Here is a 17821-nt window from a genome sequence, read left to right as displayed (position 1 = left end):
AACCGGGGCTTTGCCGCTGCCGGGGAGGGCAGGGGCCCCCCGCTCCCGGCGGGGACAGCCGCGCCCTGCCCTGCCCTGCCCCGGGGCTCCGTGCTGCCCCACGGCCGCCACGACACCATCGCGGCGCCGGCGAAGACTTCACACCCGCGGGCCGCCTCCGCCGCCGCCCGGACTACAGCTCCCGCCGCGCCCCGCGGGCCGCCTCCGCCGCCGCCCGGGACTACAGCTCCCGCCGCGCCCCGCGGGCCGCCTCCGCCGCCGCCCGGGACTACAGCTCCCGCCGCGCCCCGCGGGCCGCCGCCCGGGACTACAACACCCATAGTGCCCGCGCCCGCCTTCTCCAAGCGCGGCGAAAGGCCTGGAAAGGACCTGGGCTCTGGCGGTGTCGTCCAGCTCCGGGCCCGGCCCGGCCCGGCCCGGCGGTGAGCGCTCCGCGGCGCGGGCGGGGGGGCGAGCGGTGTCGGGCAGCCGGTGTCGGGCAGCCGGTGTCTGCTGCTGCTGCTGCTGCTGCGGCGGCGGCGGGGCGGCCGGCGGTGCCGCTGGGCCGGCTCACCTGCGCCGCTGCTCAGCGCGGGTCGCCAGCGGCGGGAGGGCGGCCTCGGGCCGGGGCCGCGGGCCTCCTCCCGTAGCACGGCGGGAGCCGGCGTCGGCCCCGGGCCCCTACCCTGAGGGGGCCGCCCCGCTCGGTGGTGCGGACGGGCCGCGTTGATGTCCTCTTTCTCCCCGGCAGCAGGAAATGGCAGCCCTGGGCAGATCCTGTCAGGGCATCCCTGCGGGTCCTGCCGTGGAGTTCCCCCAGGCTCCGGCCGCTGCCCCTGACCGCCACGGCCCGCCGGCAGCGGCGCGGGACGAGCCGCAGCCCGGAGCCGCCGGCCACCACCGCCTGCAGCCCCCCATGATGGTGATGGCAGGGGACGGACGCGAGGGCGCCGATGGCGGCGGTTCCTCCGGCCTGTATCTGCCGAGCAGCTTCGACGTCGCCTCCCTGGCTGCGCTGGGGAGTTACAACGAGGGCTCGCCGGTCGCCCCGGTGGGCTCCTTCACGAGCGCGGCATACCCGCAGGGCCTGCACCAGCAGCAGCCTCACAGCCAGTAAGTGCAGAACCGGTTCCCGCTGGAGCGGGGGAGGCACGGATTTGTTTCTCAGCGGCGTTGTCCGTGTGAGATAAGCCTTCTTTTCAAGACGGGTTATAATTTGTTTTCTTCTAGTCGTGTTTCGCTTGTGCAGTGTTAGGATTGTATTGCGCTCGTCTTACGGCCTTGAAGTTTGGCGGTGGGGGGTGAAGGAGCCTTCTAAAAGGACAGAGATGTGATCAAGTTTACCAACCTCTTGACACGCTTTTAAGCTCGAGTACTTTTTTCTATCATTGGGCTTTTTTAACTTGCTCTCTCTCATACATGAGCACAAAAAACTTAAATTATTTTCTAAAATGTTGTTGTTTGATCGTATTTAATTTGAATATGCCACTGTGAGACAATGTATTAAGAGACTGAAGTTGGATCACGTGTTGCTTCTTGAAGCATTTGAATTTTAGCAAAAATTGGTCTTGCCCCTTGTGGAAAAAATAAATAGAGGAGGAGAAATTAGCATGGAATTCTGCTCAGAGAACTGAGTAATTACAGCCACCTTTGACTTTCCTTGGAACAAAGTGGTCATTTATTGTCCAAAACTTTTACGCTCCCTTCACAGCTGGTGACATACTGCGACTGTTGCTCTTAGCTGCAAGTGAAATTTTAAAAAGGAGGGAAATATTGTTTGAAAATCTCAGTGTCACTGGAAGATAGAATTAGAAGCTAAATAACTGTTTCTTTTTCTTTTGCAGTGTCTCTATTCGCTGTGGAAAGAAGCATAAGCTAGAAGAAGAGGCGGAAGGGTAAATTAAATTTGTCTTTTACAGCCTGAAAAATCTGAATTTGTGTTTTGTTTTGTTTAAAGATTTGAGCATATCTCGCCTACAACATATGCAGGAAGGGAAATTCTATCACTGCTTCCATTTGGAATTCTTCCCCTGAATTCCACATAAGCCGAAACCCATTTAAGTTACCTAACTAATTGTGTAGTGCTGATTTTCTTGCATGGGTACCCACATTTTAATAAGAGCAATGTGGATTTATTTTCTTTGTGGAGGTTGTGTTTCCATAGTATGTCAAATCTGTTGAAATGCACATGACATTCTATAACATTTTTTCCTGTAGAATGCCACGTTTCTCTTTTGACAATTGTAAACTTATTTTGTTTCCTAGTTGTCCTGTGAGGAAGAAGAGATTGACAGGAGCCAAAAATTGCCCTTTGAATCCCAACACTGAAGAATGGATTCTCTGTGCAGGTCAGCAGGCAGCTGGGGAGGTAGCAAGTCAGTATGGTGGCAGCGGTCCTGAACCTGCCATGTTAGAAATTCCCTGTGAAGAAATGGATCAGACAATGGGGGAACAGCAATGCGAGGTTGCTCGCAGGAAGCTTCAGGAAATTGAGGACAGGTAAATGCAGGGATTAAGTAGACTGGCTTTGCTGAGCTTTCCCTTTTTTGGTGGGCATTAAGGGTTAAATCTAGCGCTTAGCAGTGTAATAACATTACTGTAAGTCTGAGATGAACCTTCTGTTCAAGTGATTTCTTTTTAGGCTACCTGTGGTCCTATGAGTCTTGGGGCTGATACCGTGATCTGAAATTGAGAGCAAGAAATGCTGAATAAATAACCACCTTTTCACAATCATTATGCAGCATCAGTATACCATAGTGGGGTTTTATGCTCTTTTGTGAGTATGCAGAGCTCAAATTTTAACTGATGGTATCTGGTCAGACTTGAGCTCGGCTTTTTTCAGCCCATTGCAGCATGTTCTGTGATTAGTACGTCTAAATGCTCGAGATAGCTGTGAACTTGTGGGTGTAGAGAGTAGCATGAACCAGAGAGATCTCTCTGCGCATATGCAATAAGACTGAGGTTCATCTTGCTGTTAAATACCAGATGGCTTGGTACTGGGGTAATGGGGTGGTTATGGGCAGTCTATTGCAATCGTTTAATGAATGTACTGTGGATTCTTGCCTTTGAAAGATTTCTGGGAATGTCGCGTGTATATATCAGTTGACTGCAGTTTGAGCTAGTATTCTGAATTACCTGAAATGACCACTGCAGACAGTTATTAGAAAAGCCAAAAGTTACATAAATTATAAAACAAGATTTTTTTTTAGATGATTACTCCATAGATGATGCGTGAAGGGAAGCAAGGTACTGTTAGATTATTTTATTTTTTCATGGGTAAATCAGAGTAGTGCTATATGTCTTTATTATCTGGCTATATCTGCATCACAGAGTCCACTTTGGGCCTCTCAGAGGATTGTTCCCCATCCTTCCCAGCTACTCTGCTAAATTTTCTTTAAAAGGTTTACCAAAACCAAAGGAGATACCTCCAGTTTGTTCTAAATGCTTCAACTTTTTGTACCATTTTAATCTCTGAGAAATTGGTGCAATGTCCTTGAAGGCTAAGAACTTTATTCAGTAGCTTTTCAATAATTCTCAAAGTTAAGATATGGGGAATTGAGCAGGCGAAGCTACTGCATAACTGAGACTCACTCTTGGCATGTGACTGAGTCATACACTTTCCCCTGAAGTGAATTTATTTATTTTCTCTTAGTGTATGTCTGCATTGTGCACTGCTGGACGATGCAGGGATAACAAAGCTAGCTCAGGTACCAGAAGTGGCATAACTGCTCAGGTGGCTTCTATGGTAACAGTCATTCTTAGGGTATATTGGCCCAAGAGAGACTCATGTTAACATGGCCCCGCTGCTTCTGGTACCCAGCCTAGGTCAGATACCTACACTGTACAATGCAGTGCACGTAGATATAACTGTAGTTTGCAGTGCATGTGCCTGTTAACAGTATGCTCAATAGTGTTTATCTCCCTCTTCCCCCTCCATTCCTAGGATAATTGATGAAGATGAGGAAGTTCATGCTGATGGAAATGTTAGCAATCTGCCCACTCTTATCCTGTCAGATACCCTTAAAAAAGGGATGAAGAGGGATTTTGGTGAAGTCCTGACAAAGAAAATAATAGAGTCTATGTAAGTTCTGGAGGAAATCATGGTGCTATGTAGCTAACACATGCAAATGGAAAGAGAGACCCAGTCTCATGTTTGTGGAGATGTCCTTAATTACTGCATGATGCAGCCAACGTTGTATAACAGACCATTTATCTGGTCAAAAATAGGAAAAACTATCCTAATGTAAAAGAGAAGTAAGTGTAACTGTAGTGGTCATCAAGCTGTCTGGTTTGTACTCCTCATTTGTACAGAGTGAAATTTCTTGAATAAACCGTTATATCTTGATTTTTATGTATGTGAGTTTCCAAAAGAAGGTCCTGAAGTGTGACCGACAGTGGTCATCAATTTTGGTGCAAAAGAAAAGAAAGAAAATACAGTGTTAGAACTGGAAGTAATGGAACTGGTTAAGGGAGAAGAAATTTAATAGGGGGAAAAAAAAAAGGTATATGGATTCTGGAATACAGTTTCAGGCTAGCACAAAGGATGAAGATACTCACTGGTCTTCTGCATTTAATAGTTGTGATCGAAGAACTTAAATTTAACTGAGACTCCATCCCTTCTAGGAGCCGTCCTTCTATGGAGCTGGTGCTTTGGAAACCTCTTCCTGAATTTCTCACAGATAAACTGAAGTCTGTTTCTGTTAAGAACTTCAAGCAGCAGAGTACAGAAGGGTGTCAAGCTAAGCAGTCAACACCAACAGCTGCTTTTGACCCACAGACTGAAACATTCCCTGAATCACAACAGACTGCCATGTCTTCAGATCCGTATGCTAGTTTGGGAATCTCTGGGTGTGCAGAAGAAGAAATGGAGTTGTAGATTCCAGATTTTAGACTGGAAGTGGTGAGCTTCTGATGTTTTTTGTTGCTGTTTTTTGATTCCCTCTTTCTTTCTGGTTTGGTGTGTGAATCTGAAGTTTTATTATTTGTTTTTGTTTTTCCTACTAACAATTATAAGAAGGTGGATTGGCCAGACACAACTTAAGGAAACTGAAAAACCCCCAAGATTTCTGTACTCTGGTCTGTTAAATATTCTTGTTTTTACTGAGAGGGTAATCTAGAGGCCTTTGGAACAAGGAAGTAGCTTTCCGTCTTGCTTAATGGTGAAATATCCTCTTAATTGTCCTTGGTAAAGTATAAAATCCAAATATTGAATGTAACTGTGGCTTAAGCCACATCTTTCACTTACTGAGCCGTTAAGACTTTGGTGCACATACTATGCTTGGTCAGTTAGTTTAATTTGAATTACAAAAAGGCATGGAAAGGAAGAAATACTTTTGAGTCTAGACACAGATAGAAAAGTAATCCCTATGGAAGTACAGCTTTTCACACTATTTCATCTGTGGCAGGCTTGTACTTGATGTAAACTCAAATGTAGAAATTCTGCATTCTGCAGTGTGGTAGGGAAGGAGTGTTATAGCTGAGCATAAGCCTCTTGCTTTGTGGAAAGTAAAACCAGCTAGTAACTTGCAAGATACCTACTAACATTAGTCATCTTTGGTTCATTGGCTCCTAAATTGTGTTTGTGGGCTTTTGATGCCCCCCCCGCCCCCCAAATGATGCAAACTCTGGAGAAAAGCGTTTCTCGGCCAATTGATTCACATTTACATTATGCTGTGATTCTTTGTGTGCATCGAGTTGGAAAGTCAGTTGAAGAGAGTGTAACTTTCAACTAAATAAATGGCATCCTTTAATTTTGGTAAACATGGTAAGTAAATCGGATAACAGGGAGCTGACTTTTCTGGTGTGAAGAGGGTCAAACGCTGATTATCTCCTGTAACCAAGTCCCAAACTTTGAGACTGCTGGCATTGATGGTGGAGTAAAAAAAATGCTTGTCTTCTTCCTGAGGGAGTCTAGGCTGAGAATTTAAGCCAGAACATGTGCCATTAACATAACGTTATATAGCTTATACAGATGTACGCCAAAAGAATTCTGTATCCTGCTTAGGGTGTTAAGAAAAGGAATCTTCAATGAGTTACTGCTTGTACGTTTCCTCAATGCACAGCAGTTCCATTATGCTTAAAACCCTTAAACAAGGCAGAGAATCTTATCTTCTGTTCTTAAGTCCTGGAGCTTTCTCAGAGATACCTGAATTGAGGCTTTTTGTAAGAAATTCCTTTCCAAGGAATAGGTTCTGTTCAGAGTCTTAGCATCCCAGTCTGTTTTGGACATCTTGCTAACATAAAGGAGCAAGTCCACAGTAATGCAGCTGTTTGCATAAGAAAATCTACTCTTCCTTTGCACAGCTAATTGATAATCTTTGTGATGATATTTTTCACTGTTGAATAACCCATAGTCGATAGTTTAAAATCAAGCTTCTCTTTTTGCAGTTATCCTTTCTTATCTTTTGGCTGACAGCAGAAGCTTTGTTCAAAAGATACCCCTATTTGTTAAGTCCTGTCTATCTTGCTGCTCTTGTTGAAGGTTGCGTGAAATTTGCTGTGTCTTGCTAAAACATTTCAGAGCTTCACTAAAAACACTCCAACATTTGAATAGGTATTACTCTGGAAACTGGTGTATAACTTTACCATTCTGGAACTTTCATTAAATTGGAGAATGTGTGCAGCTTTGTCTTGCTATTATGCCTAATTTAATTTCAGGGTCTGCTATAAATCTCTTGCATGTACTGTGTAAAGTTTCTCATCTATTATTAAGCTGCTGAATGTGCTTAAAATCTACAGCCTTTGACATGCTGCATTGCTTGAGTATAAAGTAAAGCAATGCAGTTTGGAGAAGGCTGTAGTCACTGCAGGTAGAAAATGTGGTGCCTTTAAATAGTTACCTGTTTTTAAGCTTGCAGGATTATAGTGAAAGTTCAAGGTTGGGACTGTTTTAGCTGATAGCTCTGAATCCTAAATAAACTGAAAAGAAAGCATAAACTATTCAAAAATTTGATGAAACCATCTCAGCAACTCTAAAATTGCAACAGAGGATGTCGAAAACTGTGGGAGGCCTAAATACATCAAATCTAGATGCAGTTTTTTCCTCTTAAAAATGACAAATAGCATACCAGATTTGCAGAAGAAGAAATTTTTGTAGATGGCTTTTAAGCATACTTTTTTCCTGTTATGTTTGTACCAAAGGTTGACTTTCAGAGGTGTGTTTCCTGCTAATTGTTTGATGCTAATACAGCATCACTGACCCCTGTTATTCCGCCATCTGAAACAAGAATATAGTGGTGGACTATTGACAAAGACCATGAGCTGGGAGAAAACTGTGTCCAAGAATTCTGCTTTGGTAAAAACCATTTATTTTAATTTTTTCATAATTAATTTCTGCCCTTGTGATAGGAGAGAACAGGGTTGAGTCGCTTAAATTGATGGGGGAGAAGAGTAGGCTAGGGCAGGAATCAAGTATCTAGGAGGACTGAGCAAGATTCTTGCTATGGCGATCGTTTGGAGAGGGTAAGGGAGAACAAGCTACTGGGTGTTTTCAAACTTCTGTATTTGTAACAGTTTCATTTGTTGTTGGCTTCCTTAAAAGACTTTTATGAATCCTGTTTACAAGCGGGATGGCAAATGTGATGCAGTATTAGGAAAAACTTTATTTTGAAAGATCGAAGATCTGATTCTGGTCTGTCTTCTCTTGGGACCAAATCACCCTTTGTATGTCAGTTTTCAATAAATTTTCTAAAATATTTTTTAGATGGTTGTGTTTCATTCCTAATAAAAGTGAAAATCTTGAAAGTGTATGTCCTATCCTTCAACTGTAGGGTAAAATACTCGTCTGGCCTGAGATGATTTTTAATTTAACTGCATAGTCCCAAGGGCATGTCACTTCTTTCCTCCGCAGTGTTAAACAGGATGGGCGACAACAGCAGGGCAGAACAAACCTGAAGGTGCCAGAAAGGAGGAGTTGCTGGAAATCTGTCATGACCCAAAGGCCTCTAACAAAGCAAAGGTGTACCAAAAGGTCTTGCTATAGCTTGTGTTTTCAGATCTTATATTTTACTTCAGACTAAAATTAAGAATGCTTAGCTTGCTTAGTTCTGTATAAAGTCAAGAAATGTTTGAGCAGAGTTTTAAAACAAATTCAAATTTTAATAATTATTTTATTGGAATGTAACACTTTGCTCTTTTTTTTAACATCTTTGGTTCAAGAGTTTTTCAAGCAGCTGAAGGATAAAGATGGGTGTGCTAGACCAGTATTACCTTTGTTTTCAAAATGAGAGAAAAGATTGATATTAAAAAATAATTTAAAAAACCCCTGAGGTTTCTAGGCTGTGTCAAACATTGATTCGCTTAAGTTGTACTGTGGGTGTAGACAAGACTTAAATACTTCTACAGTGCGGGGTCGGAGAGAGGAAAAGAGCAGTGTAAAACCCAACCATTTAGGATTGCGTAAGGCTCTCTTGGCTGGCTGAGAGTCTCCTTGTGGCTGTGCCTGGGAGATTGTAGAGATGGGAGGAGTTACAGAGCCAACCCTGCGGAGACGGACAGAATTTATTTTGGCATGGACTTGGAACTGGACTTGTAATTGTTCCAGAGCCTGTGTCTTGTATCAGTTACTAGAGCAGATGTGTGGCTTCCATCACAGATGACTTATTTAATCAAATGCAGATGTAACACACATGAACCACTGGCTCTGGATCCATGCTTGTTGTGAGGCGAGTAGGACTCCAAAACAGAAGTTAGAGCAATCAGAAAGCAGTCATCTTACAGAAGCATTCTGCAAAGGTGAAATCTGCTGCTCTGTGCATGTGTTACTCTTCCCTCTGCTGCCCCAGCTTTGCCTGGGTTTAGTTTAACTTAGCGTCTCTTATCTACAGGAAGATCTCAGATAAAGATCCTCTGCTGACAGTTTAAATTCTCACACTTTAAGTTGTGGATGTTGATATACTATATAAATATATATTTAACATTCCCCCCCCCATCCTGCCTTGGTATCACCTAGGTGGACTTGATTCAAGTAAAAAATATTAGCGCTAATAGAAATTCTGAATGCTATTAGGCTTCCCAATGCCCAGCAAGAACTATTTGCGTGCTTTTAGTGGAAGAGATCTCAATAAATATTAGCAGCTTGTCTTGGAACCTAATGCTGCCAGTAAATCAGGATAAAGCATGCCAGGAAATACCTGTAGCTGTAAAGTTGAAAAAGGGAAGCAAAATCGTGTAAATACTACTTCATTGAATTTTTTTTGTCTACTGTGCTTAACAAGGTTTGGGTGTGAAGCTATTAAACAGAGTCCATTTCCAAATATGATGGAAAGGTGACCGTAACAAAATTTTCCTTGAATTTTTGTAGATGTTAAAAATCTGTTGCTCATCAAAATACAAAATATCTTAAGCTATGCGGCCAGTTAAGCCACGCACTATCGAAAGCAGGCAGCATTTGCTCGCACCCACCAAGCAGGCAGCGCTGTGCAAGGTCAGGGGGTGGCGGTGTTGCCAGCATTTGCATTGGTAACTCGCACCTGGGTGATTACTCGTACTCAGCAGTCACAGGTTGGAAGCGATTTTTCAATAGGCAGCGTTGAGGGTTATCTAGTTCACTTCCTCGCCTTCCTCTTCACTTCCTTGTGCCAGCCTTCACAATTCATCCAATACACGTTCACAAACGGTGCTGCAACGGCCGAACAGCACAGTTCTAGCCCTCCAGAGACACAGGGCTGGGTGGTGGCTACGGGCACCCATATGAGCTCCTTGGGTACAAGAGCCGTGTCATGCAGGCAGCTTCGCAGGAGGGCAGAGGGGCAGCAAAATGACAGGTCTTCCAGCCTTTCAGTGCAGGCTGTTGCAGGAGAGAAGAGAGGGGCAGAGATGCAGCACCAGTGAAGCGCTTCAGTCCCCACCTCGAGGTGTTGTACGCCACAGAACATAGGAAGAGCTTTTCCTGCCTGCTAGGGCAGCAGCAGGCCACGCTGCAGCGGAGTTACTCCTCAAGCAGAAGACAGTAGCTTTCTGCTCCATACTACTCGCCCTGTCCACTCTTACCCTTTTGCCCCTATCTGTGGTAGCAGAAGGATAATTCTGAGAATTGCAGTGCTCTTCTTCAAAGCGGTAACTGGCAGCTGCTGCAATTACGGTGGAGAAAAGGGGATCTACGCCACCACTGCTTCCTCCCTCTGCTGCTGTAGCAGCCTTTGCTTCAAAGCACTTTGCTGCTCTAGGGCAGGCTCTTAAGTTGAATTTGGTTTACAGGAGACCCAGAAAGCTTACATGTGCAGCTATCAAACTATACTTTACTCAAGATCCTGGTTGAAACCACCACTAACTACTTTAATGAATCAAAGCAATTTAAAATCCCAAAGTTGTGAGCACTGATCTTTCTTATACCACTGGGTCAGAATAATTACTGGAGCAGAAGCTTGCCCAGCAGCTGAGAACTGCAGTTTGGCTGGCTTAAGAACAAAGGAAAGTAACATGCAGTAGAGGTGTAGGTTTTTTTATTCTGAATGTTGTCTGAAGCAGTCCTTTACAATCTTGGGTTTTCTGGTGGTTGCCTTGCTTAAGGCTTACGCACAGGCAAGGCCAGTAATTGGTACAGGATTTTTTGCTTAGGATGGCCACTCTTGCATGTATTCCTATTTCTTCCAGGGTACCATTCATGTACAGCTGCTGGATTTCAACATCTGTCAGATGGTCAGTGTCATGTCAGTGGTAGCAGGTCCTTCAGTTTTTCCACCAACTTTTTTCTTAAAGAAAAATGCAACAGCTTAGAGATTTGCCTACAGCCATTTCCTGCCTATACAGCTTTTCCAGTTGGTTTGGTTCTGTTTGCTTTTGGTGTTTTTTTTTTTTTTAAGGCAGCCATGTTTTTCTGTGCCCCTCTATGATTTGGTAAAAGATTGCCCTACTTTGGTCTTTCTTTGAGCTGAATTACTCTTGTGGAGTCTTTGGATTGAGTTATGACATGTGCATCATGCTGGGCAGTGCCTTCTTAATGGTGCATCAAAAACTGAATGCAAGAATTGTAAGCTTCCCTCTTGAAAACAAAGGTCACACTTTCCCCAAGAAATCTGTTGCAGCCAGTTTAAGGAGTTTCTCTCTTAAGCAGTTTCCCAAAAGAGTTCATATTAACTCCTCACCTCTACTCTTCCTCATCCTGTCAGTTAATGCTTGTGTCAACCTGAGCTAGCATAAAAAAAAAAAACCCTGCCTCAAGCATTGCTGGGGGCCAGGGGAAGCACACAACTGTGCAGGTATCAGGTGTCAGTCTGTGAGCTTTAAGCTACTCTTTACTTCCTTTGATTTTGGCCTTCTTTTTCCCCTCAGATTTCTGAAGGAAATGACACAGAATTTCTACACCTTTAAACATAAAGGCTGGAGACATTCTCTGGTGAAGACAGCCTGAAGAGAAACCAGGAAGGGTTGCCAGGGGCAGGGGGGGAGCTGCAGGCAGGGGCAAACAGACACAGATGGACTTTATGGTTTTCAAGGCAGGTTCTTGAAGACTCCATGAAGCCTTTTTGCTGTGCCACCATTTCTTGCTGCATTAGTTAAGCTAAAACATGACTAACCCAAACCAACAGAAAGACTTGCCCTTACAGTATTTTTAAAAGTAGAAACCGCATTTAAATCAACCCATAATATATGGCAAGCCTTCTTACCTCTGTTCACACTCTTCCCAAATACCTTAATGAGGGAAGAAAGATTAAAAAAAAATGTTCAGGGAGCAAAAGTATTAACTTTATATAGTTGATTTCATTAATTAGTTGATTTTAATTTCTTTTGGCAAAGGCTCTACTTTCAGTAGCTATTAAAATGGTTGGTTATCAGTTACGCTTAAAAAGTGCTGGGTTTAGTCACAGTAGCTTGCCTAGGTGCACAGAAAATGCAATTCTAATGCTCAACACAAATAGAACTGGACTGGGAAACATCCTTGATAGCCTGAGATAGTGTGTATCACCAAAAATTCCACTTTATCTACAATTGGTATCAACTCTTCAAGCAGCAAAAATAAGCAAGAGCCTCATACAGGAACAGGCTACATCTACAGTGACTCAGTCTCAAATACCAAATTCACAAGAACATACACATTGCCTGTAAGTACTGCAGCACTGAACAGAGACACAGTTCCATCAATTATTATGTTTAGTCTTCTGTTGCACTACCTTTTTGAGACCAGGTGTTGTCTGTGTGAGAACAGGAAAAACGGCCAGAAGAGCAGTGGGATGGGCTGCACATCTTTGGTGCGCTGGTCTCAACCTTCCTAGAGCCCTGAGGAAAGCATGCAAAGTATCAGCCCTCCTACAGGTGCTACTTTCAACTGCTGCTTATCCCTGTGAACTATGTCTTTGACTTCTAGACTAGAAGATGTACAGCTGAGTTTTAAAGAAATGAAACTTCTTCCTCACATTATTTCTGCTGTACTTAATTTTTTTAATTTCCTACGAAGTTCTAATAGTACTGGCAAAAGTAATGCAAAACTATGGATCAAATTCTCACTTTCTGTGAGAACGTACATTTGCTTTTTGGACTCACAACAACATGTGTTAGGTACTTTATAAAGGTCCTCTTGCAGTCATCACTATTTTCCAGCTTGAAAGGAAAGCAACTTATTCTCAGACTACTTAAAGTCATCTTTTTTTTTTAATCTAAGTTTCTGCTATATTGCACAGCTGTAGTTTTTACTGCTATCCAATATTCAGACAGAACACTATTACAGGAAGCTAGGTTACTCAAGCTTGTAATCCAAAGCAGTCCTGTCACCTTGAATGTTAGTGACCAATACCCTCCTGTCCCATCCCCCATTTCCTTCCCTCCCCCGCCTCAAGTTATTTTTGTCAGAATTTAATGCAAGACATGAAATAGCACTTAAACCAAGAATAGTTGTGCAAACACCTGGAACAGCTCTCACACTTTCAGTATAAAATTTCAGTTTCATTCTCTATCACTCCAATTCAAGTGTTCTTAATACTGTGATGTTGGAACAAACGGATGAGAACAGAGAGTCCTACTGTGGTACCTGAAATTAGCTCCTACAAAGTTAATTTTATGCTTCAGGAATTCCTGTGGTAACACAGAATCTGCACCTTTTTCACACTGTGTCTTGCACCACTTCATGAACACTAGACACGCCACTTAAATGCACTCACCTTCACTCAGACTGAGCATTCTGAATGGCATTACTTGCCAACAGGAAGATACTACAGTAATTTTATTCAGACATCAAGCTACTGCCACCTGCATTCCCTATTCAGGCTGCAAATTTTGCTCTAGCAGCTCTGACCAGCATACAAACACATCTACCTTGAAGAGTTCGTGACACCAAGCGCTCCCAGAAATAAGCTGCTAAAGCATCCAGCTATGTTCATCACAGAAGTGCTGCTGGATTGGTGCATTAAGGTGGGATCAGGATGAGACGCTGAGAGACCTAATCTCAAAATTTCTGTAGTTTCAAATTCTGCAAGGCCTGGATATTCTCCCCTCCCCACTGAGATCCAAGGCATAAGAGGGTCAGTAAGCTGCACTGCACTTTAATTGCACCAATACAGTTAAATATTAAATGGAGAAAGCAACTCTACATAGCAAATGGAAAACAAGCATTTACATAGTAAATCTGTAAAATGTACAGACTATTTAGTTTTAACGCAGTTGTCTATACATGAATATCCCACTGCTGTTTTTGGTGTTAAAATTACTTTAAATGGAAAACAAAATGAACATTGTTTCAGGTTCACATCAAATTGGCAAGTTACTCAGAAACCCAGCCAACACTGATAGGGTGGCAGAGGGCAGCAGGACAGGACACCCTAGGCTTTTTCATACCAGGAGAAATGCATTCGCCATCACTCCATCTACTAGCATGGGTAGAAATGAGCAACGCTTTTCTGAATACATTTGATTCCTCCCCAACCCAAAAGGGGCATATCCTGTTATCCTGCCAGGATAGTTATCCAAGGGGAGCTAACACTACCAAGTTAGACACTGATCAGTTGGGGAAAGAGTTCATTGGCAAAGCTATCCTCCCAAGCATGGTCAGTGTCAAGTGGAGAGGACATGTCACTGAAGGGCGACAAGGATCCTTCATATCCAGAGTCACTACAGGCATCCAACAGAGAGCTTGAGGCTGCAAGGCTATGATGAGAGGAAAGCAGATGAGAGATGCCCAGTTCAGGCATGAAGCTGTCTACAGGTTCCTCTTTCACAGAGACTGGGACCTCAGGGATAACTTTATCTTCAGATGGAGAGAGAGATACTTCCTCAATTTTCACTAGCATATTTGTTTGATTGCCCATCTTAACAGGAATCTCCAGTATTAGGGGCTTTGTGTACACATGGTCAAACCTTATCAGTTCATTAATGGCCTCCAGCTTAGCTGATGGGGACCCCAAAGAGGGAGAGGGGGAGGTTGGTACGGAATTTGTTTCTCCACAGATCTCTTCCTCCAGCTTTTCCAGGCACGTTGACTCTGAATCAGCGTATTTGAGAAACATCTCTGGGTCCAGACTGTCCAGAAAGCCCAACAGGAGATCAGACTGCAGAATGAAATACTGTTTTAGAAAGACAGCCTACTACTGTTAGAGCAAAACATCAGTTGTGGCATCTATTAACCCTCATCTGGAAGTTAAAATATGCTAATGTGATCATAGAACTAGGAGTTTTACCAAGAACACCACTATCAGAACAGATAGTTAAGGCAAGCACTTATCTTTCAGAAATTGTTTGTCCATTAACTTTTTTGTAAGGGTACTGGCAATCCCCATAGAATTTTACATGCATTTGACATTCACAGCTTCTGTTAGAAACTCCTCAAGATCTTGGACCCATCAGGTACAAACACCACACTACCTGCTGGCTCCACAGAGCAAGTACCAGAACCTGGCTTAGGCAGACCAGCCCATGAACAAAGTTGGGGTTTTTTTGGTTTGGGTTTGTTTTGAGGGTTTTTTTTGTTTGGGGCTTTTTTTCAAGGTGAAAGATGCCTGTCCTTACATTTCTGGGAGTCATTCATAAAGGACAGCTTTAAGTTCAAACACCTTTGCCAAGGGCCAGCACATCAGCAAAACGATCAAGACTGTTTTCAACAACAGTAAAAGCACAGCATGCTTTTGTTATTTGTACACTTTTGCTCTAAGACCTAAAAGACTGTTTCAGGCAATATCCCTAAGATTTTATAGAAACTGGACTTGTTCAAGTTGCATGAACTCCTGTACTCACTGGATACAGCCTAACACAGCTGCTCTAAGCCACAGGTATGGCCTTCCAAGACTTCAAAAACAAGCCAACTATAGAAAGACAACAAGTGACTTTACATCAAGAAGTTAGGACACTAGTCTTAAATCCACAGTGGTTCTGAATTTTATGGATATTTTGGATAGGAGTGGATGCTCACCTCTGAGTCTGAAGAGTCACTGCCATCAGAATCCATGTGGAAGTTATCAGAAATGGTGACAGCTGGGCCTGCACCTGCTGCAGAGGAACACGTAGTCTGAGTGCTGCGGACTCAGCGGACCCGGTCACCAATCTAATCTCATCCACCTGCGATTCCTTCACAACCTGTGCCAAGGAAAAAAGTCCAGTCAGTCACCACAAATGTTCTGGCAGATAGTACAATACATAATCCTGAAGATCATGCTCTTCCTGCAAAGGCTTCCAACATTAGATTCACCACTTGCTTGTGCAGCAGGAACCTGAAGGTAAGACCACTTCCAAAGTTGGCTCAAACCTCCGCACATTTGCATTACCTTGTTCGCCACTTTTAAATGAGAGCCTGACCCCCTCCACTATAGCCCTTGTTCTTTTGAGACAGGCATACACAACTGCCACGGTTACAATCTTAAAACAGCTTGGAACTAATCACCTCACTATCTCCCACACTACCAGTGGCACCCGCTTCGAACTCGGTGCGCGTTCAGTCTGCGGGAGAGCCTCCATTTGGAGGGCAGGAGTGTTTCTGGCACACGAGGCACCCCTCCCCGCACGGCACGGCGGTTTCGGAGCTCGCAGCGCGGGGGTTCCTCCTCCCCGCCCACCGCCACGCCGTCACCGCTCCGAGCACGGCGGCTCTGGGCCGCTCCTGCCGAGGAAGAGGGAGGCGGGCACCAGCGCGGCGAAGGCTCACCTCGGCCTCGCTCTCCTCCTCCGTCTTCAGAGCATCTAGACCCAGGCGGCAGCGAAGCTCCTGGTTCTCCAGGGCAAGGTTACACGTCTTCTCCCGCAGGAGCTGGTTTTCCAGCAGCAGCTTCTGGTTCTGCAGAGAGCCGTGAAGCAGGCAGGCCGCAGCGCCGGCCGCGGCCGCCCCCCGCCCCGCCGGCCCCCCCGGCCCCTTACCTCCTCCTCCAGCTCCACCACCTGCTGCTCCAGCTCCGTCATCCGCGCCTTCTTCCTGTCCCGGGCGCTCTGGGCCGCCACGCGGTTCTTCAGCTTCCTGCGGGGCAGGGCGGCCGTCAGCGCGGCGGCGCCCCCGCGGCCGGCCCCCCGCGGCCAGCCCCCCCACTCACCTGCGCAGCGCCTTCTCCTCCGGGCTCAGATGCGTGAGCCGCTGCCGCTTGCGGGCCGGCTGCGGGGGCTCCAGGCCCGGCGGGCTGGCGGCGGCTCCTGCCGGCAGGACAACGGAAAGCTGGCGGCCGGCCGCGGGGCCGGGGGGCTCGGCCGCTTTGCCGGGGATGAGGAGCAGCCGCGGGGCTGCGGCACCGGGCAGCGCTGCCATGGCCGGCGGGGACGGAGCGGGGGGCGACGCGCTGCCCGGCGCCACGACTGAGGGCCGACTGCGCGGCCCGCGGCCCCGCCCGGATTTCTACGATCGTGGCTCTTCCTCATTGGCCGGGACGGCATGACGATGCGCCCAGACTAGCTCGTGATTGGCCCGCGGCTGAAAGCAAGGGGGGAAATGAATTGCATCAGACGAGGGGGTTGGGGCTGGGGCTGGGGGATGTCAGTGCGTGGTGGAGGGGCGGGGCCACCGGAGCTCGCGGGGCGCCTGGGAGCGCGGGCCCCTCGGCCCGGCTCGGCGTGGCCTGGCTCGGCTCGGCCCGGCCCGGCTCGGCCTGGCCTGGCTTGGCCCGGTCTGGCTCGGCTCGGCGTGGCCTGGCTCGGCTCGGCCCGGCCTGGCTCGGCCCGGCCTGGCTTGGCCCGGCCTGGCTCGGCTCGGCGTGGCCTGGCTCGGCGTGGCCTGGCTCGGCTCGGCCTGGCCCGGCTCGGCCCGGCCTGGCTTGGCCCGGCCTGGCTCGGCTCGGCGTGGCCTGGCTCGGCTCGGCCTGGCTCGGCTCGGCCTGGCCCGGCTTGGCCCGGCCTGGCTTGGCCCGGCCTGGCTCGGCCCGGCCTGGCTCGGCTCGGCTCGGCTCGGCCTGCTCGGCTCGGCTTGGCCCGGCCCGGTCCGGCCCGGTTCCGGGGTTGTGCCTGCCCGGGCCTCGCCGTGCAGCTGCAGCGCGGTGGCAGTGCTGGGGCGAGGGGAAGTCTCCAGTCGAGGGGTGTCCCGAGGAGGGACCAAGCACGGTGAGAGGTGGCGATGCAGTGAAAGCTTTTCTGCGGCCACCTTCCCAGGGGCGGTCTGTCCCGAAGCAGTCACGGGTGGAATCCGAGGGAAAGGCAGAACTTTCATGGGAACACAAGTGCCAAGAATGGAGCTGTAACAGATGCCATGAGAATGGGCTAAGAATGGGCCAAAAAGAACAAAAAAGCAGAGGAGAGGTTAGCGATTGATGAGCAGAAGTTGCAAGAGGGCATGCAGAAATACCCGGGGGGTTGTCCTTCGAATCCAGCCTGTTTCCTCAAAGCAGCAGGACTGTGTGCTAAGTGAAACGTGCGCTTCCCGTGTGGTGTGACAAAGGACGCTACTGTACCGTGATGGGTTTGTGTCACATCTGAGATACCTTGGGCCCAGGCAAGTAAAAGTTTTGTA

The 17821-nt window shown here is 46.7% G+C and overlaps 2 protein-coding genes across 5 annotated transcripts; one reads left to right on the top strand and one right to left on the bottom strand.

Moving 5' to 3' along the window:
* The first annotated feature begins 736 nt into the window (after positions 1-736).
* Positions 737-7673, top strand: CCDC117 (coiled-coil domain containing 117). Of its 2 annotated transcripts, XM_075719363.1 has the most exons (6): positions 737-1092; positions 1824-1874; positions 2245-2478; positions 3923-4060; positions 4603-4879; positions 7120-7673. In XM_075719363.1, exons 1-5 carry the CDS (start codon positions 737-739, stop codon positions 4853-4855), a joined length of 1032 nt encoding a protein of 343 aa, XP_075575478.1. In that variant the 3' UTR covers positions 4856-4879; positions 7120-7673. The 2 variants fall into 2 exon arrangements, with proteins under 2 accessions (XP_075575478.1, XP_009478574.2); XM_009480299.2 differs by having other exon boundaries at positions 4603-7673.
* Positions 7674-13717: 6044 nt separating this feature from the next.
* XBP1 (X-box binding protein 1) lies at positions 13718-16630 on the bottom strand. 3 transcript variants are annotated; one of them, XM_075719360.1, is made up of 5 exons: positions 16422-16630; positions 16252-16348; positions 16033-16171; positions 15314-15423; positions 13718-14456 (listed from the first exon to the last, which is right to left on the bottom strand). In XM_075719360.1, the coding sequence occupies exons 1-5, from the start codon at positions 16628-16630 to the stop codon at positions 13899-13901; spliced, it is 1113 nt and encodes a 370-aa protein (XP_075575475.1). In that variant the 3' UTR covers positions 13718-13898. The 3 variants fall into 3 exon arrangements, with proteins under 3 accessions (XP_075575475.1, XP_075575476.1, XP_075575477.1); XM_075719361.1 differs by having other exon boundaries at positions 14266-14456; positions 15314-15477; positions 16043-16171; XM_075719362.1 differs by having other exon boundaries at positions 14266-14456; positions 15314-15459; positions 16043-16171.
* Between the last annotated feature and the right edge of the window lie 1191 nt (positions 16631-17821).

The sequence above is a fragment of the Pelecanus crispus genome, chromosome 11, assembly GCF_030463565.1.
Source record: "Pelecanus crispus isolate bPelCri1 chromosome 11, bPelCri1.pri, whole genome shotgun sequence".
NCBI classification, from domain to species: Eukaryota; Metazoa; Chordata; class Aves; order Pelecaniformes; family Pelecanidae; genus Pelecanus; species Pelecanus crispus.
This window is presented reverse-complemented; position numbering and strand designations above follow the sequence as displayed.